Source organism: Semicossyphus pulcher, unplaced genomic scaffold (genome assembly GCF_022749685.1).
Source record: "Semicossyphus pulcher isolate SPU_LCO1_2020_fin unplaced genomic scaffold, fSemPul1.0.p SCAF_4, whole genome shotgun sequence".
NCBI lineage: Eukaryota > Metazoa > Chordata > Actinopteri > Labriformes > Labridae > Semicossyphus > Semicossyphus pulcher.
Window position 1 is genome coordinate 11,153,072 of NW_027211715.1, and position 21,310 is coordinate 11,174,381.

General features: G+C 37.8%; 2 protein-coding genes across 2 annotated transcripts; one reads left to right on the forward strand and one right to left on the reverse strand.

Annotated features, from left to right (window-relative positions):
* Nucleotides 1-2,432: 2,432 nt before the first annotated feature.
* On the reverse strand, nt 2,433-5,559 carry rpl36 (ribosomal protein L36). Its single transcript, XM_069680583.1, has 4 exons — nt 5,482-5,559; nt 4,479-4,573; nt 2,768-2,902; nt 2,433-2,558 (listed from the first exon to the last, which is right to left on the reverse strand). The coding sequence occupies exons 2-4, from the start codon at nt 4,569-4,571 to the stop codon at nt 2,469-2,471; spliced, it is 318 nt and encodes a 105-aa protein (XP_069536684.1). The 5' UTR covers nt 4,572-4,573; nt 5,482-5,559; the 3' UTR covers nt 2,433-2,468.
* Nucleotides 5,560-7,910: 2,351 nt separating this feature from the next.
* Nucleotides 7,911-20,574, forward strand: lmnb2 (lamin B2). Its single transcript, XM_069679908.1, has 13 exons — nt 7,911-8,305; nt 9,481-9,617; nt 9,747-9,903; nt 11,143-11,268; nt 11,708-11,806; nt 13,040-13,111; nt 13,259-13,384; nt 13,593-13,813; nt 15,578-15,815; nt 16,092-16,199; nt 16,669-16,788; nt 16,955-17,032; nt 17,757-20,574. Exons 1-13 carry the CDS (start codon nt 8,093-8,095, stop codon nt 17,790-17,792), a joined length of 1,731 nt encoding a protein of 576 aa, XP_069536009.1. The 5' UTR covers nt 7,911-8,092; the 3' UTR covers nt 17,793-20,574.
* The last annotated feature ends 736 nt before the right edge of the window (nt 20,575-21,310 follow it).

A 21,310-nucleotide genomic window follows, 5' to 3' on the forward strand; every position in this document is an offset into this window, starting at 1 on the left:
ACCACAGATCTTCTGTGGATGTAGGCCTCCTCAAATCCTTCTGTCTCTTCATGTAGTCCCAGACAGACTCGATGATGTTGAGATCAGGTCTCTGTGGGGGCCATACCATCACTTCCAGGACTTCTTGTTCTTCTTTACGCTTAAGATAGTTCTTAATGACATTGGTTGTAGGTTTGGGGTCGTTGTCCTGCTGCAGAATAAATTTGGGGCCAATCATATACCTCCCTGATGGTATTGCATAATTGATAAGTATCTGCCTGTATTTCTCTGCCTGTATTGAGGACACCATTAATCCTGACCAAATCTTCAACTCCATTTGCAAAATGCAGCCCCAAACTTGGAAGGAACCTCCACCATGCTTCACTGTTGCCTGCAGACACTCATTATTGTACCGCTCTCCAGCCCTTTGGGGAACAAACTGCCTTCTGCTACAGCCACATATTTCAAATTTTGACTCATCAGTCCAGAGCACCTGCTGCCATTTTTCTGCATCCCAGTTCCTATGTTTTCATGCATAGTTTAGTCGCTTGGCCTTGTTTCCATGTCGGAGGTATGGCTTTTTGGCTGCAACTCTTCCATGAAGACCACTTCTGGCCAGACTTCTCTGTACAGTAGATGGGTATACCTGGGTCCCACTGGTTTCTGCCAGTTCTGAGCTGATGGCACTGCTGGACATCTTCTGATTTCCATGGCCGACTACTTGGCCTTATCATTTTGTAAATTGATCAAAAATATTATTGATATATTTGGAAGCATTCTTAGTTTACAGCATTTTTTCACACCTTCCTACGCTTGCACAGTACTGTATACACACACACACACACACACACATATATATATATACACACCTGCCACTTCATTAAGTACACAATCTCAACTATAATATTTGCTTTTATGTTGCCTGTAATGTACAGAATTTTTTCTAAGCTGTCATTATAGGTGTTAATTCAATTATTTTTCACGTCAAGGTCATAATTGGTGGTGGGGCTGTACTGAGCTGCATTATATTCAGAGGTGTTTCTAATACTCTAGCCCCCTCATATATGTAAAGGAGGACAAAAAATTAGACACATCTCAATATAATTTAGTTAAGTACCACACCACCTTTAACTATGGCCTCAGTAACGAACATAATTGAATTTACACACTTCAGACAAAATAATTTAACCTTAAAGCACAGCTGTCCCAGACCAGTGCATTAAGCCTGAAGAAACCATACACTTAGTACTGTATATGGTACATCACATTCACACACACATTTATACACTGATGGCAGAGGCTGTGCCACCGGGAGTTCAGTGTCTTTGACATGTTATTGTCACCTTTCATGTCTTAAAACATGCAGATAATTAGTCCTCAGTTCTTCCCTTCATAGTTCAGTTAACGTTGCACTGACCAATTATTGCTCTTTATGGCTTGAATCAGCTACGAATACTGCGTGAAGTCCACTTCACTAAGTGTTTCTTGGCAGTGTACATCATCCCTTACTTGTTTATTCATTAGACTAAAAAAGTTGGAGCTTGTGAGAGTTAGCGAACTAAGCCGCTGACTTGCAAACTTCTTGGGTGGTTGAACAAAACAAACCTGGTTAAGTTAACCTAATGAACTGGTCTTCTCATCTTTATTGCCAGGCTTTTTTTCAGTCACAGCTGCCTCTGGGTTGGTGTCAGTTGAAGCTATTGCACGCTGCCAAAACACCCTTTGTTTATATTGTCTACAGCAAAGATTCATGGGAAGTGATACGTTTGAATGTTAAGACAGTAGGATGACACATTTCTAAAGAGAACCCTACTTACACATGTACAGGGCAGGATCAGCAAATAAATCAAAAGGTACCACTTTGTAAACAGGGTGGCCACATTCAAACACAAAATTAAAGTTCCTCACGCTAGCTTTAACTTACAACAGATATAGCAATTGCATGTAGAAACTTTGAAATAGAGCAGTAGTAGAAAATAATTCCTGTAAAATGCAAAATTTTAAAAAAGGTTTAAAATCTATTTGCTGTTTGATTGTTTTAAGTGTTTTAAAACCACAAAAAAACCCCACTATATATATATATATATATATATATATATATATATATATATATATATATATATATATTCATTTTTTACGTCATACGTCATTTTTTTTTTTTTTTTTTTTCAAGGATCCAACGCTCATTCAAGCTGCTTGCATTTTCTACCTGCAGAATTTCCCTCATTAAAAAAAACTTGCATCAATATACTAAAGTGTCAACACTACCTGTGAATTACAGTACACCATGTTGGCATTTTGAAGAACGTTTAATTGTTTTTAAAGAAATCACGACAGCCTCTAAACAAAGAACCCTGAAATTTGTTACCGATTAGGAATGACCATACATGCTAGACATGACCATGAGAACCAGTATACCTGTAAAACAGAAAAAAAAAGACCATCAGTGTAGATTTTGTAGTTAAGCAAACTTTTTATTCAGTGACAGATTAGTCCTTCTTAGCGGCAGCCTTCCTCATGGCAGCCAGTACGTTGCTCAGCTCCTCTCTCTTTCTCTTGGCCCGAATGTGAGTGCCAATCTGGGGAAGAAACAAAAAACATTTCACATTGACGGGTAAAGTAAGATGTTTTTCATCCAAGAATGCAGTCAGCGTTATGTGATAACATTAAACTTTAAAAGTTTGTGAACATTTTATGTAAAAACACAGACATACACATGCACACTAGATTTATAAAGCAGTTTGTACATATAGCTTAATCATTGCAATTAACAGAAAAATGAACTGACCCTCTTCTTAATAAACTTGAGGGCTCTCTTGTCCTTTGACACCTTCAGCAGCTCCATGGCTCGCCTCTCATATGGAGCAAAACCGCACACTTCACGGATCATGTCCCGAACAAACTTGCTGTGTTTGGTCAGACGCTAAAGAGGAAAGACAGGTTTTGAACAAGGATTTGAACATTATCCTGTATACGTTTTATCAGTTCAAACTCTTCTAGATCAAATTCTTGATTATTAAGGTGGACATCATTGCATAAATCAATAAAGTTTGATGGATCCCCATATTGCAGCATGTTAACACAAATAATCCAAGATAATCCAGTGCCATTTTGATGACTTATGAAAATAAGACATTAAGATTAAATAGGATAAACCTTTGATTTCTAGCAGCAAATTAAATGGATTAGATACAAATTAAGCAATTAAGAGGTATATTTCTAAACTAATTAAAATAAGAATAATCCTAATAGAGGAAGGAAGAGAATTAAAAAGTTAAAGGGTCAGCAAGTTTGCAGTAACTGCTGGCTAACAATATTAAAGCCTACAGAGGGTTTGCTGACTGAATTGGTGAGCAACCTGGGTCTGAGTAATAAAGAATGTTTAGGCAAGTAATCTCAGACGCTCTTCCTAATATCCTCATTCAGCCCTGTTTTGTCCTCTTATGGCTTCAAGATATCTGAATTTAGCAGAGGGAGGACTGGCTTCACCTCGATCATCCCGCCGACATCATATATGACGGCTGTCACGCACATGTTTATGGGCAAGCGACAGACCGCTGAGGTGCAGAGTCTGTGTCGCCTGCCTGTAAACTGTTAACATGCCCGGAACGCTGCTGCTGTCATGGATCATGTTAGCAGAATGATCAAGGCAGGCTTTTAGTTATGCGTGGGAGTTACCGTCACTGGGCTGGTCACGCTGATTAAACATACATTTGAACACTGTTTGGAGTGGTAGAGTGAGGGGCTTGTTTTGATGGAAGAAAATAGATCTAAACGTCCAAATAAAATGTAGGATCGTTTATTGTATATGTACTTAAAAACACAGCATTTATCTGGTGTAATTTCCTTTTTTTTTTAATAATCTCAATAAATATCGCAGAACAAAGTGATCACAGTGTCTGTTTTTTTCAATATTGCGCAGCCCTACTATGAGCGATGTCCCTGAATTTAACAAAACACTAATGCTATATGGTATTCTGTAGACAGATAGCACTTTTCTCTGGAACAATAAATTATTATTTAGTCATTTGGGCAAAAGGTTGTAATGAATGTACAGATTTTGACTTGGGCTAAAAACAATTTCAGTGTAACAAAAAAAACAAAAAACGTAACAGACTGTAAAAGAGCATTTCTTTAAATTGTTTTTAGCACTGTCCAGTTCTTAGGATTTCTCCTTGTAACTGTCTCTGAAATCAGTACGGGGAATTTCCGAAACAAGCTACAGTAGGGCTGCATGCAACTAACTAAGTGATATTCAATTAATCTTTGTTAATTCCTTGTTAGATCAGCCATTTGCACAGAAATACATGTCTTAAAATAGTAAATTTCACAGTAAACGCTATGAGAAATCACAATCTCACAGCCACAGTTGATATATTCTTATGGTTTTAACAGTCCAAATGGCAAAATCATTTAGTTTAAAATACAGCACACTGTAATGCAGAAAATATCCACTTTTAAGTACTTTTCCAGGTATAAATAAATAAACTGATACTCACCCCGCGCCGGCGGCTGTGTTTGGGGGCAGTTACATTTTTTGTGACTGGATGGCCTTTGTTAAGGCCAACGGCCATGGGGTAGCGAATAGCCATGTCTGTAGAAGATCACATACAAATTTAGTTCAAGCGCAAAGAAAACATTTTTAGTAGCTACCCGACTACACATGCAGTGATGGGGGAAACCCCCTTTCAAGCTCTCAAACTAATTTTAATTGTGATGTTTCACCAAATCCAGATCCCCAGATTTTCTCCTGGCTTATTATAGTCTCAAATTTCTGTCAACAGTAGCACAAGTTTGGGACCAATGCTTTAAAAACAAAGTGAATACTGAAAGACAATAGCCATTGTTTTAGTATTCCATTAAAGTACTCAAACTCAACGCACTGTTAATTCGAAGTAATTACCTTTAAACCATCGCTCCATGGCATTTTTCATTTTAGAAAATTACTCTAGGGAGTTTAGCAGGAGGAACTGTACTTTTACAGTCATCGTGATGCACTGTTTTTATACAACATACAAGAGCGAATTACCCATTACGCTATTCTATCCCAAAAACGAGGCAGTGCCATGTTGGTATCAGTAACAAGTGGGAAGCATTCAATGCCGCCATATAGATATTAGTTCCTGTAAATTCGCTTGCCGACACTTCATTGAAGATTTTGTACTGACCTGGGTTATATATCTTATACTGAGACTATTTATATTACTTCCCTTCGCTGCAGAATATGATGGGGTTAAATGTAGAAGAATAGTTGATATGTTTTACAGAGAACGACTCTTCGTTGCAGTGCGTTGGCTCAAAACACCAACGAGTGCTAGACAGTATGCCTTGTCGCAAATAGACATTAGTTTCATTTTTGTCCAACCGAAGTGTAAAAATAATGTACACATATGTGTAGTTACGTCAATACTTTGCTGTATATTTAATTTATTCGATAGAGATCGAAGGATGGCAGAGATATTCAGAGGTTTTAGCTGATAGTTGTCAACATTAAAATCCTACCTGCTATCTGCGATGGCGGTCAAGCCGGAAGGACTGTTGGATCAGTGAAGCAGGATAAAGAAAGGTTTGACCCGGAAGACACTTCAGTGACGTTGGCAGAACAGTGCTCCTGCCGGCCTGGAAGAGGTACTGTTGTTTTACCAAAGACCACACCATAGACTTGCACCACACAAACACACACACACACACACACACACACACACACACACACACAGTGTTATGATAAAAAAGTTAATTATTTTGGGTAACTCATACAGTTGATAAAAGTGTATATATTATATTTAAATATTTTGAAATGATCTCTTATTAAGAAGCAACCAACTGCACATTTTAAATGTAAATACTTTATGTTGTTTATATCAGACTTTATCTCCTGGCTTGGGCTCATTTTACTCTTCGACTTTATATTTCGCAAAATACTTCCGTTGGGTTCTCCGAAGTACAGAATAATTTTTTTAAGGCTGTTACTAAACCAAAGATGCCCCAAATTACAAAGTAGTTACATTAACATTTTTGTACAATTACAAAGACAATGTCTACCAATACTGTCATTGAAATTCTGATGGAAATCTAAATTTAGAGGTAGTTTGGAATCCTGCCATTTCTTTATCTAATACTGCCATCTAATGGTCTCATCATACACCCTAAACCACAGAGCGCAGCGAGTAGAGCAATCCATTACATTCTCCCTTAACACAATAAAATGTATTGTGAGAAGCGTTTTTGGAAAGTTGTGCTTTTCAAAAAAGGTTATCAGCCCTCCACTGTCGCTTTGTCTTAATCTGTTCCTTTTTTGACTTTTTCCATCACGCATTTAGGCTATAATTCAGTTCTTTATTGTCAGTGGTGCAAGTTCAGGAATCCTTCAGCATTAAAGCTGTGGTCCTTCATGATCTCAAGTTAAAAAAAAAAACACCCTTTCTCTGACTGCAGCCGGGACTCCACAGTCCCCATCAAAAAGACCCCCAATAACGTGGACACTTATCTCCCCAGCATACTAAGATGCAACACACCCTTTTGATGACAATTAGTGTGAACATCCAAATTGATAGGCTATCATGAATGCAAACATTTTCCTTTGGAACAATATGATATTTATGACCCTTCAGTTTCACAGAAATTTTAATATGCTGATATTTTGTGTATTTTGACCACTGTTTTTTAACTGAAGTAACTTTTTAATATCCCATACTTGGAATTCAAGTTCACTTTTACAATCATGTTCATAAATCAAAATTGGCTTGAGCTTATGTAACCAAACTTGGTAGGCTATGTTTTAATGCTGGGTCCAAGTTTCGCTGCAGAGTCCTGGACTATTCTATTTTTTCTTTTTAGGAAATCCACTGATTGAAGATAACATTTTGCTTTGTTTTAACCTTTGGTCAGTTAATTTGTCTGTATTTCCATGAGACCCTTTTCGAGACGTTTTTTCCTCTGGATTGTGATACTGAGTGTCTCAAATGTGTTCCAAACGCTAAGTAAGCAGTGATACTCAATATCTTGTTTTAATTTCAATTTCCACTACTACCATTCTTTTTTTTGCCATACATGTCAGATTAAACGTCACTTGCGGTTCTTTGCAATATAAATATACCCAAACAGCATTGTTTGACAGTAAGAATTTTATGTTTGACAGACAATAGTTAATTTATAACGGTGAACAGTCCCCTTTAGGTGTCAATTCTCAGGAGTTAATTGACATGAGTTATGAGCAGGGGTCCATTATCAGGTTTTTAAGTAGTAGGAGGATGGTTGCTTCCGCGGAGTCTTCCGTCGATGTCGGAGATTTTGACATTAGTTTTAAACTTGCCTTTACGTGCATGAACAGAGACAGATAAGACAGCGAAGTGTACCAATAATTTTGGTCTGGACAGTTCTTTTGATAACCCCCCCTCCTTTTTTCATTTTCCGCCACTTCCTCCCTCAAAATCCCCGCCAACATGTATGTAATAAAAATTAAAACAGTAACAGAAATAATGAACTGAAAGTGCACTAATGATGTATTCAGGGACTGTTGTACGTATTGAAATGCCTTCGCGTTTACCAACTGACCTATGCACTAAAGTGCTTTAAAATGATAATGCAACCGTTTGATTCGGAACTTTTTAGATTTCAAATCAAGTGAAGGAACTACTTAGTGATCTTTTTAACTGCACGAGATTAAGTGATTAAAATCAGCAAAGTGATTCCGCATCCATCGGCCACCCTCCTCGATGCATAGAATAATGTAAAATGTTTGTCTACAGAATTTCATACAGGAGATCTACGTGTTACGTTGTGTAAAACGTTGGTTGCATTTCTTATAAACAAAAGAAGATACTGTTGTGAGACGGGAATGCGTTGTTTCCAATTCTCCCATCATCCATTGCGAGACAGGAAGCGTTCTCTGCTTTTGGCGCGGTCCTAATAGCGGTGTCGGCCATCTTGAAATCACTGTTTAAGTCAACTCTCTGAGAGATTGCACGAGCATACTTCTCATTGATTGACATACATCTAAAATTGGAAAATATATAGGTTTTTTGTGTCATCATTAAACGGATACGTTAAGTACATTAGTTTTTATTTGCTCACTAAGCGGTGACGCAAACTAAAGATTGTTGAAAGAACCGTTATGGCGACTTCTACCCCAAGCCGTGAAGCTGGCCGGCCGGCGGCCTCTACACCTCTCTCCCCGACCCGGATCTCTCGTTTACAAGAGAAACAGGATTTGCAGCACCTGAACGATAGGCTGGCCGTGTATATCGACCGTGTCCGGGCATTGGAACTGGAGAACGACCGACTGATGGTCAAAGTGTCTGAGAAAGAGGAGGTGACTACTAGAGAGGTGAGACCAACATCAAAATAGTCCACATGTAGCCTCACATCTTCAGATCACTTGGTAGTTGTAAAGTTGTAACGTTATCTATTGTGAATCATGTTGGTATTACGCCAAAATTTATTTGAAAAGGACTCGGTTGAAATAATTGTGAAGCGATACTAATACATTCCTATCCGTTGTTAGTATAGTATTTAGATATATTTTTTGGCAAATGGCCATACGAATGCAAACTTATGATTTGCTTGATTAAGTTGTTCTCAGCTAAATTCACTAACTTACGTTTAACAGCATAGATGGACGTTTCATTCACTCAACTTTGTTAACTTTAATAACATCACATATGCTGCTGCATCTCATGCTGCTGCATGCAATATGTTTTCAAATGTAACGGGACCGGGGGATTGAGCGGGTGCTTATGCGCGCCAATTTATAAATATGACATGGTTGTTTTCAGCACTTGTTATCAATATGTTTTAGTAAGTTAATTTATCGACAAATGTGATGAAGACACTGCTTTATAATCTTAGCGATTAACAACACGTTTCAGTAAAAGTAATATGTTCAAACTGCGTGTCATTTTAATTGTGGTCTTTTCTAACGTGTCCGCCTGTTTGGACAACTAATGAATAAAGCAATTGGCCAATCCTCTTCAGGAAAAGCCAATAAGACCATTGAGACAGTGTTGTTTTTTGTACGGTTTCTTTAACAGTAAAATGTGAGGTTATCTTGTGTACTTGTGCTAACTCTAAATGCATTTGAACGTCACCAAAGCACTCGAGAAAGTGTCCCTAAAATAGTTGCAACAAATATTCTGCTCGTTTTCCGAAACCAATGTTCAGTATTCAACACAAACGTAAACTGAGATGCTGAAGCATTGATGTTCTTTTGTGGTAAATGGTAAATGTCCTGTACTTGTATGTGCTTATACTTGTATGTAGAGCTGGTTATCCATTTATCGCAAGATCTGCAGCTAGATCACAATTGATCTGAAAATGCATGCTAAAACACTGTACAATCCACTGCTCTGTATACAATGATGCAGATTGGATTATCCTGGTAAAATACAGCTAACAGTGTTATCTTAATCTTTTTTCCACCATGAATTTTTACATTATATTTGAAACTGTTTTTACCCTAAACAGGCCATTTAGTGATGAATTTGTGTCATTATCATTCTTCAGGTGACAGGACTTAAAGCTCTCTATGAAGCAGAGTTAGCTGATGCTCGACGGGTTTTGGATGACACTGCTAAAGATAGAGCCAGGCTCCAGATAGACCTCGGCAAAGCTCAGGCTGAGCTGGAAGAAGCGACACGCAGGTAATATGTCACCATACACCTAATTATCACACCACATTGTTTGCAATCAGATTAACCTTTGGTCATTTGGAATTAACTGCAGATTTTAAGATGCAACTGTTTGCTCCTAACGCTGTTTTTGTGTTTCAGTGTCAAGAAGAAGGATAGTGATCTTGCTGCAGCAGTGTCCAGGGCCAGTGGTTTGGAAGGCCAGCTGAACAAAAGCGAAGCAGCTCTTTCTACAGCTCTTGGCCAGAATTCTTCTCTGACTTCTGAGCTGGCTGATATCAAGAGCTTGCTGGCTAAGGTGCGTACAGCAGGGTTTATGTTATGCAAAAAAGGAGGGAAGAAGAAAAGAAAGTGTTGAAAGGCCTTATGAAAACTTGAGTGTGCTTTAGTGCCTCCTTCATACATCTGAATCAACCTGCATGTAGCTTCCCCCCTCACTTTCCTGGGAACTGCATAATTTGCTAAACACTCTACATCCAGTACAAGTAATTCTGTTTTGACGTAGAAAATTGACACCACTCATTCCAGATGAATTTTTTTTAAAGATATGACTTTAATATGTAAAAACCAAAGAGATTTGTAATCAGTGAGTTGATGCCTGTCACGTCCAATGTGACAGATGGTGACGGTGTCAAAGCAATAAACTGAGATTGTGAAGATTGTTTCAGAAAGTATGGCAGTGCACTTTTTTATCAATGGAGTCTCAGAGCTAGGGATGTCCCAGTGAGGAATGCTTCCACAGGTTCATAATCCTAGAAGAGACTGGTGTTAACAAATATTTAACAATATTGGTAAGGTTATAGAGCAAATGTTCTATTCACATGGACTCAGGCAAAAGGTAGATGGCAACCCAGATATAATTTTAGTGTATGAAACAGGATGGTTCAATAAGGCGAGGCTGACAGAGAATACAAGCTACGGTAACAGTAGACATTGCTGTCAAGAGTTTAATGTGAGCTCGACTGGTAATCTACAGCTAATAGACAAGTGCTGGTACACTACCAAACATGTATTGGTAAAACACTTTAATAGGCCATGGTCACAGAGTATACCAACGGAGGCATTGATACTAAACCAGATTTCCTGAACCAAATGACTGGTCACAAATAGATTACCCTTTACACCCACAGAAGACATCATGCTCAGTTAACTTTACATTGTAGCAAAAAGGATGTGAAAGAGTTTGACTCTGCCAAGTTCGTTTGTCTGAGATATCATTTTCCAAAATTAAATGTAGAAATAATAATCCACGCAATGAAAAACATTACGAGATCCAACTGAAAAGGTGGAACTTTATTAAGCTCCACACAGAGGACAACAAGAAACCAAAGGACAACAGGATCAGTAGATTAGAATAATAGAAAAGATCCATCTTTATCACAGTGCATAACATCTTACCAGCAGAGAACACTGTATTCCAGTGTTGTATATACATTTTTCATAGTTTTCCCCCCACAGCTTCTTATGAAAGGTCAGCGAGTTACACTCATGTTGTGTGTATGTGCTAATACGTCTTATGGTGTTACATGGTTTCTAGGCAGAGGATAGCCATGCTGTTGCTAAGCGCCAGCTGGAGGCAGAGACGCTGATGCGTGTAGACTTGGAAAACCGCTGTCAATCACTGAGTGAAGATCTGGAGTTCAGGAAGAGCATGTTTGAAGAGGTAAGATGTTTGTATGAATGGCAAATAACTTCCACAAATTATAATTTCCATTATTAGCTAATCAAGCACTTATTGTTGAATAGATAATGTATGCATACCAACTAATATGTTCATAATTATAATATTACAAACTTCATGTTTTTTATTCGGGTTGTAGTTTGCAGTGATGTTGAAACCGACTGCATTGCATCAAGGTTTTCTGAATATTTTGTCCACCCCACTTGCATACAAGAGAGGGACAGAAAAATTTGAAATACCTGTCAGTAAAATGCACTCCAGTACATGAAAATTCTCCAGCTGGCCTAAAATCAAACATGGGGTGTAGGTGTTAGGACTTAGTCAAGGTACATTGTATGCACTCTACCACACAAGCTACCCGGGAGTGCAGTGGTATTAAAAATGTTCCCAGTGGCACTACCATCTTTCTATCTGTGTTCAGGAGGTTCGTGAATCTCGTCGTCGACAGGAGCAGAGGATAGTGGAGGTGGACTCTGGAGTCAGACAGGACTATGAGTTTAAACTGGCACAAGCTTTACAGGTATGTTTTAGCTGTTATTTCTGCTGTATTTATGTTTGTACTGGGCAATACACTTTGGATTACCTGTAAACAGTGTCACATGGCGGATGCAAAGTGATAAATATTATGAATTTTCCTGTGCACATTATACAAGTGTCTGGGTTGTTTCCTTTCATTGCCATTTGTAAATTCACTGTGCTGAAGTATTCTTTTCCGTGTAGCATTATTACAAGTCTATTGATCTTATTGCTCTATAACATTACCACAAAATATGATCATGTTTGGCTGCGTCTTTAAAACTCATTTAACCAACTCATGTGTTGACAGTGCGCAAAAGTCTTTCAATGTCATTAATTAAATTTAAAAAATTACAGTCACTAAAAAAAAATTGAGTTGTCTTAGATTTCAGTTAAGCTTCAGCAACTGTCACTAGAGTGAAATGTTACCATGCATTAGTCAACTGAGCACATTTCAAATGAAAAACTAACTTTATCAGTAGATCCATGCTGCTGAGATTACACAGCAATCAGCCAATAGAAAGCTGCTTCATGGATTTAGGGGTTAGTTGGCACTAGCTTGGCAATAAGCAATATAGACAAATTAAAACAAGTAGTTTGTGCCATGGATCCCCCTAGGTGGCTACTTTTTCCCACTAGCTGACTACGTGATATATTTGTGGAAAGCCCTGAAACATCCATTAGCAGAAAATATTGCAGTGCATGCAGAGGGTGTTTTGGTGACCTTTTATCCATAATAGTCAAAATTAGCGAGCGAAAGACTGGGGAACAAGTTATTTAGGTTTGCTACTGGCTAGTAGCATATATATAAGTATAAATATTTTTTGCTTGTTACTCAATTAATCTGTTTATATTGTAAATCACTCAACACACCTTAAATGTCAATATGACAACTTTTCCCATTCCATTAATTTTTTTATTGGCTCACTTACACTGAAAAATAATTTGATTTTTTTAAGCAATGACTAAATAGGTTATATTTAGGTCTGTTTGCCTATAGAGTATGATAATGAAGTGTTGTACATGGGCAAACACCCTGTGTGAGCCTTGTAAAGTGTGTAGAGGAGAAACTTACAGTATCGGTTTCGTAACTACGGCATGGTTCTGCTACGGTTTCACTGTAGTCATTTCTGTGGAAATATACTAATTCTTGAATTTCTCATGTGGGCTATTTAGTTTACAAAAAAATCTTTTGTTGTAAGGATAAGCATTAATTAGGTTTCTGTGATCCTACCAGGACCTAAGGAGGCAACATGATGAGCAAGTGTCTCTTTATAAGGAAGAACTGGAGCAAACATTCCAGGCAAAGGTAAGAGAGAAATCCTTTTTCCTTTTGTCTTGAGACACTCTGACCCGAAATCTTCCAAGAAATAAAACGTGACACAGTAGTTCATAATGCATGCAGCTGGAATATTCAAAGAGAATCCTATCTCACACAAAGTTTGTCTCCCTCTAGTTGGATAATGCCAAGGTGTCCTCCGAGATGAATGACAAAGCAATAGGCACAGCCAGGGAGGAGCTGCAGGAGTCCCGTATGAGAATAGAGAGCCTTGGATATCAGCTGAATGCTCTGCAAAAGCAGGTAGTGCATGATGACACCTTTACACAAGTTTTACAGGCTTCAACCTCTCTTACAGTTTTAGGTGCTTTTGCCATGAAGCTTCAAAAATGTAATTGCTAATCATCTTTACCAATTGCCGGTTTTGCTGGTTGGTTGGTTGGGTGGGTGTGTGTGTGTGTGTGTGTGTGTGTGTGTGTGTGTGTGTTTGTGTTTGTGTTTGTATTTAAAGCTGGCTGCCTCAGAAGATCGTATCAGAGAGCTGGAGGAAATTCTTTCCGCTGAGCGAGAAAAACACCGCCGTGCCATTGAAGGAAAAGAACAAGAGATGAGTGAATTGAGAGACAGGATGAATGCTCAACTTAGTGAATATCAGGAACTTCTGGACGTGAAGCTCGCCCTAGACATGGAGATCAATGCATACAGGAAACTGCTGGAAGGAGAGGAGCACAGGTACATCACAAATGGCCGAGGATTAATGAGAACCATTTCAGTCATCACTGAATTTATAAATACAATAAATATAGATAATAAATAGATAAATATGGCAATGAAATAAACAAAAATACAATATTAATGCCTATGTAATCAATCCTGAACTAAATAATCGAGGAGAAGGGAGTTGACCTATTTTTTGTTTGCTCTGTGTTTCTGTCAGTCTTTGTTACAAAGGTCAAGACCTCTGTAGTTATTTCCAAATGTAAAACATTGAGTACAATATAACTACAATTAAGACATTGTCATTTGTTTCTGTGCATTCTGCTCCAAGACCTCACTCAGCAGGAATTGCGTGTAAACACTGATGAAGTGTGAATGTGGATTCAACATACAAAACTGGATTACAACTTTAATGTTTGTTTTTCTTACAAAGCTGTTATCAAGCTGAAAAGATAAAGCACAAGAGCCTAGGTCTGGAAAAGAATAGAGCATGAAGAAAAAAGAACAGGGAGCTTTAAGATTTCTCTAAGATTTCAGTTTCGTTCTCTTTGGCGGCACCTTATAGTGATCAACAACAATCATGCTTCCCACATATGTAGATGTCCACGGTTGGCTCCCTTTGTAACGGTTCTAACTCTTGATTTTCCTCGCCGACGGTCGCTTTCCTTTTTAGACTGTTTGCCTTAATCTGAGCATCAAATTTGTTTATTTTCCTTTGGATTTTCACATATTTTCGAAGTTGTATCTGTGGTCAACGATCGTTTCATTGTTTGTTCAGCCGTAGTAGATTACTGTTTACTCACTTGCAGAGACCGGAAAATCTACCACTTAGCTCCACCTACCCTCTCTGTTAGACCAACCACTGCTGGGTGATGGAAAACGCGCCACTAACTGGCCGCCGCGAATATTGCCACAGACACCCAGTCCATAACAATACTGTATACTGCAAATGCAAAGGCCTCATCAGTGGGCCACAGGCTTAATCACCATTGTGTTATCTAATTTGGCGATCGATAGTGACTTAACAGACATTTATTTAAAGGAAAAAAAACTTCTGGAGAAATTCTGGGGTGACTGATAAATTCAGTGTGTTATTCATGAATACAGTTAATATACAACTAATAACAGTGTTTCCCACACATAAACTTTAAATGGATGGGCTGCCCAGGTATTTTAACCTAAGTAGGTAATAAGTGGACAATCTCTGGATCTCTGGATCTGCACAGTAATCAATAATTCATTTTGAGCGTTTTGATACACTACCCCAGCAACAAGCCTCCTCCACACTCAGCTCACCCGCTGTTGTGAAAGCAGGATCATGGATGAAGACATTTTTTTCTCAGGACTGTATAAACCATACTGCTGGTTAAGAAAGTCATCATAGCAGAGACATACAGGTAGAAACAGAAAGAGGCAGAGCAAGTCACTGTGTGTGTCAGTAGAGGAGAGCTGTGGGTGGGTGTGTGTATGTGGGTGGGGGGAAAAGAGAACTGGAGCAATGTAGGCAGTTTAAAGTAGTTTTATTACTAATTTATTTTTTACATTAATTTATATTTGGACCTCCATTAGTGTGTTTAAGCTACAAAACTTGCTCTTCATTAAGTAAAGTGTATGTTAGTTGGATTGGAATCAGTGAGAACAGATCATTCTTTTTTTTGGTATTATTTTAACAGTAGCTATTTAAATGGCTGTATGTGACTATAAGTATAGTTCAGACCCTGCTGTGTCATAAAGATATGGATAGACATTAACTACTGGTGGCTGCTGTGCTTCTTTTAGACTGAAGTTGTCCCCCAGCCCATCTGCTCGAGTCACTGTTTCCAGGATAACAGGATCTTCCTCCTCCCGCTCATCCAAGAGGAAGAGAGCGGAGGTGGAGGCCCAGGATGTGCCAGAGGGGGAAATAGGAGAGGGGCAGCTGCTGGTGTCAGAAGAGGCCACAGCTAGTGGAGCAGTCACCATATCACCTACTGACATGGATGGAAATGCAGTCACACTGACCAATGATACTGAGCAGGTGTGTAACACTGGACTTAGACTCAAAATGCAATGTTTTGGCATTTCTCGTCTTGTCTTCACAGATGACCAACAGTAGGTGGGAAAACGAATATAAAGGCTTTATTAGGTCTGAAATTTTTCAGAAAATGCTGATTATGTAAGTTTCACTAAAACTTGAAAGGGCAGCATCCCGACATCTGAAATAGATTCAGCCTATGTGTATGTGTGATTAAGATTTTGTGTGGGAGTTTAGAAGATTCTGTACTTGTATGTTAAGCTGTCTTGTGTTTTGCAGGATCAGCCTTTGGGCAACTGGAGGTTGAAGAGACAGGTTGACAACAGTGACGAGATCATCTACAAGTTCTCTCCAAAGTTTGTCCTCAAGGCTGGACAGTCAGTCACGGTGAGGAATACAAAGTATAAAAGAGAGACAGTAGTTTCCTTTTTACATTGAAATTTCGCCTCAGCACAGTAACAAAGTTCCCATGTTGCGCTGAGGATGATCTGGAACTTAAATTCAGTAAAAGTTAACTCCAGTGGTGGTTGGTGAAAAATATTCTGCAATATGGTTGCCTTGATGAAAATTAATACATCAAAATTTCAAAAGAGGTGAACAGAGATCAAGAAAAACAAAGTAACGCTTAATTCTAGTATACTCAGGTATACCAAGGCTTACCCTGCTATCTGTGAGTCCTTAAATGTAAATATACAGATTATTCCCACTTGTTTTGTGTCTTGTTATGTAAAATCTGTCATGAGGAACACACAAAAGTAGTAAAATGATATAAATGTAATATATTATTGGTTATCATTTGTCAGGCTCTGATTTTTTAAAACTTTATTACGTATTTAACTTCTCTGTGTGTATACAGGTGTGGTCTGCTGATGCTGGCGTGGCCCACAGTCCACCATCTGACTTGTTGTGGAAGAGCCAGGCTTCCTGGGGCACAGGAAATGACATTGTTACCACATTAGTCAATGCTGATGGCGAGGTAAAGACATCCATGCATAACTAATTAGACCTGTTTTTGATTTGGTTAGCGCAGACCACAACTTTACGTATGAAATGTTGTTTTCGTTTGTTATACTTATTGAGGGCACTTGAGCTTCACTGTGTGGTGTTTCTTTAATGAGTCGTGTTGAATTGCTTTCCTGCAGGAGGTGGCCAGTAGGAGTGTGACCAAAACTCAGGTGGAGGTAGAAAATGGGGAGGAAGAGGAGGAAGTGGCACAAACGGTTAGTATACTTGTTTTCTTGCATAATAAAAACATGTGAAAACCGTGCAAAATTGAGTTGTATTTTTTCTGTCACACTTTTTTGAAATATTTTTAACCCTGTAAATGTTTTTTTTTTTTTATCTTAAGTTTGTAGAGAAATAGTAATATTGCAATGTTGGGCCTTACTGGGAGCAAAATTTCTCTGTCAGAACTCACATTGTCTGAAACTTTAGACGTTATTTTGTAGGGTTTATTGCTTATTTAGCCACACAAAAATATATATCATTAATAATAATAACAACAACACAACAGTCATTTTTTATGAATCATCATTTGTTAATAGAAAATGTTGAAATATGTGTTTACGAAACTGAATTTCATCTTACTTCAAGTTTTCTGCTAGCTGTGGACTCAGGAAGAATACATTATGGATCCCTTCTTCATGTTTCCTCCACTTTATGAGAACTTTAATCAGGTTTTTATGCACATCAGGCCACCATAGAGGACCAATATGGGACTGATCAAATCCCTTTTTATCAATTGCCACCTGCCATGGGGCATGGTGGGTTTGGTTATCTTGGGCTTAATGTATTGTTATGTTTTTATATTGTTTGTTATTTATAACACCTTATTGTCTCTAATGTGTATGGGGTATATCTAACTAAAAGTAGTGTAGTCTGCTACAACAGTCATGTAATGAATGAATTGAAGTACGTAATCTAATTGTCTGTTTTTTCCTACAGGGCAAGGTGTCATCCAGAGAATGTGCCATCATGTAAAGCCTTCGGATTAATGATTGGTTGGGCTTACCCGTTATATTCTTTCAGCTACTCAGAAATGATCATGTCCATTGCCTCATCATTTGGTGTTTTTATTGTTCAAGACAATATAAGATTTTTTGTACTAATGGACACTGTTTTGCTGCCTCCAAAATTTCTGGACCTGTTTTAATGAGCTATTTCCTGAACATCTTAACATCTTTCCCCACATTGCAACACGCGACGATCATGGATCCAAGTATTCAGTCAAACTTGTCATTATTCTCACCCCTACTAACAGTACCTTACATGTCTTCTGTTTTTTACTGGCTGTAATTCATTCTTAGGTGGAAAGCATCTTGATTTTATCACTTGTGCACAGTAGAACACAGTGTGTGAGGATTGAAATCAACTCTAAGAACCTGTTATTTGAGTAAAAAGACCTCTTCTGTGCGTTAATAAACACAGAATTTTTAACATTAGTGTTGAACAATGAAGGACAGCTCTTGATTGAATTGTAGTTTTTATTTTTCTCTCCATAATCAATATCTTTCTGACCCAGAAGTCTTAAACGATGTCACATATATAACATTTATTTGTGTGGTTCCCCATATAGATTTTGCCTGGCTGCACATTTACCTCTGTATTTTCTATTTATGTATTCCTCTGAAAGACCTGCATTGAAATGCAGTTGAAATTACAGGCTGCTTGAAAAAAGCCTGTTAAAGATTCTTTTTTAATTGTGTTCGGAAAACTGACTTTCCCAATCCAAGGTGCAAACCCAGTATGGATTTGTACACTTGGTCCTTACTTGACCTTCTGTTAGAACCCTGATCATTACCCCCCTGCTTTTTCAATGTTCTTTCTTTCATCACTCTTTTTTTTACAATAGAAATGAAATGGGATAATTCATCTGGTCTAAGTTTTACTTAGCAGAGCTGAATCAAAAAATTAAAGATGAACATTTGCAACTTTCTTGCAAGGTTTGGAACGAATTTGCATGGAGCTGAAGTTTCTTGTTGAAACTGTATTTTTCAGCCAACTGTTGCTATTACTTGTAGGGGCTCGCTGAATCCTGCACTTTTTTTAAACACTACAGGTTCATTTTGACTGACAACCTTTGATTTATGATTGCAATTCTATGAAAAGGTGGCGGGTCAATTATCTGTGCTGCCTTAGTGTGGACTGTAGAGGAGAGAAAATGTACTGAGTCATGTAAAACAGGCTGTTGACTCTGACTCCTCCAGGAGGCCCAACAAAAATCTCAAAGTTTCAGAATGATGGAGCACTCTTTCCAATACTGTAGAATTAGGGAAAGATGTTGTTAGCGAAGGAGCAGTGGCCAGTTAATATCTGATTTTTTTCTATATATTGTGGACTTTTATTACTATATTGTGTAATAGTTTCAGGGTACACAAAAATCTGAAATTAGTAGCAAATGTTTGAAACTACTCTGAAACCAGAGATGACCCTGTGAGAGTGTGACAGCTGTCTTATAAGAACAGGCCCTCATAAATCTGCTGTATGAAAGCAGTGTTAAAGCAGTGTTAAATTAGTGGGTTTACAGCTATTAAAATGTTCATTTAGACATGTCAGTTCTGTTATAACAATCACCAGGTTGTCTCTGCTGGCTTGTTTTGCCACACTCTTAGAACATTGACTTGCTAGAGCCTTAACCTGTGGATGTTGGTTTGATGTTTTGAGCCACGCCTGGGTTGCTGAAATTATATGCTTAAAAGAAAAGCGCTGTGACTGGATTTGTTGCTAATATTAAATCATAGGCCTCCAAATTTGTTAGGACACACGGGGTGAACAGTGAAAGCAACACTTGATTACGTGATACGGTGTATAATGTGATATTCTGAGAGATTACATTTTCTCCATCTCTATATTCTCACATTTTACTTTGGATTGCAGTATGTTGTACGAGTATTGCTCTCAGAACTTGTGTGCAAACTTGGGAAACTATTTTTTTCTTGTGTGTTTGTATGCTGTTGCATTGCTAGTTATTTTTCTATAGAATTATCTATGTATTCAATTTGTCAAATGAAATCTTTCATTGATTATTTTTCCTTTGGAATTTCTTTTTGGGTGACAAAGGTTGGGTGTTTCTGACCTAAAAGGAAGGTGAAAACTGTTATGGGCTTAAACATATGTCAGGATTGTGACAAAAAGTTGATTCCTCTACTGTTCTGCTAAGAGTTAGCATCTTCACTTTGAGGATTTGAAATCTATTTTCTGAGTTTCACTTTGACAAAAATACGTTTTTATCCAATAATCAATAAGTGACTCACTTTGAACATTTAAATTAGCTGAAGTCTGGCTATGTTAAACTTACTATGACAATGAGTTAAGACTGATCTGATTCAGACTGCTTTATGGAACAGAGTCGTTGCTATGGTAATTCAATCCCTCTAGGAATTGATCCTGATTTATTTCAACCACTTTAACTGTTGCAAATTCAACAAATCCCTTCAATATTTTTAAGAGCCTTTAAAAATAAACTGGTTAATACTATCTTAAAAAATGGCTTTCTTGAAACTAAATTGGAATTTCTTTCTGCCTTTTGTTGCATACTTGTATGCATTATCATTAGGTTGTTGGTAATCACCTTTTCCTAGAGGGATTGTTAAATTACTTGCATCTGAATAGTTCTGCTACAATGTAGACGTGACTGTGATAGTTCTGTTGAGAACTTTATAACACCTAAGTTTTAACCACTGGTATGGGGGGGATGGTCAGTTTTCATTCATGTTTTACTGTTGAACTACTTTTTGTACACACAATAAATGTTTTGCATATATGCATTTGATACCATTGATGGTTATTAATAGCTGTGTAATTTGTTCACACATGCAATTCATTTGTTCGTTTACACACCAAAATCTTTGTAGTCTGAACGTGAAGTGGATGGGATTCAGATGATAGAAGAGAAGAAAATACAGCGCCTATCATAAAGTATCAGGTCTCTTTATGGGATACTATGATTGTAAGTGCATTTGGCGTTGATTTTAATATACAAACATTTAGAGGTAGAGAGCCCATTTAAAATATAGCTGAAAAAAGCTCCTTGGCAAGAGAGAAAAAGTCTATAAAAAAGATGAAAAATGATCACAATGTCATTTGAAAAATAGCAGCAGTATACAAAGTCTTATTTTTTTCTTTTCCTTTTTTTTGACTTGTGCAAAGCATGCTTTGTTGGCTGTTATAGAACAAAAAATCTTGACTCAAAGATCAAAAGTATTGTAAACATCGAACATATTGCAGTTTCCATGGTGATTGGATGGAAAATAAAATAAAGAGCAGTGGTAGCAGTTTATGCTGTTGAGAAAGCCAAAGAAATGTAGAAAAACAGGTTTCTAATCAAACTGCACCCTATCTCAGAACCCACTGGCTGTCATCTGACGATGATAGCCTCTGGGAGTAAAGGCAAACATTTAGGGTATTCTGGATTAGCCAGCGTTTAGCTATAAGGACTTCCAGCCAAGACTTCTTTTTCCATTCGTGTTTACAATCCAGTTAGCTGCTTGAGAAGCTAC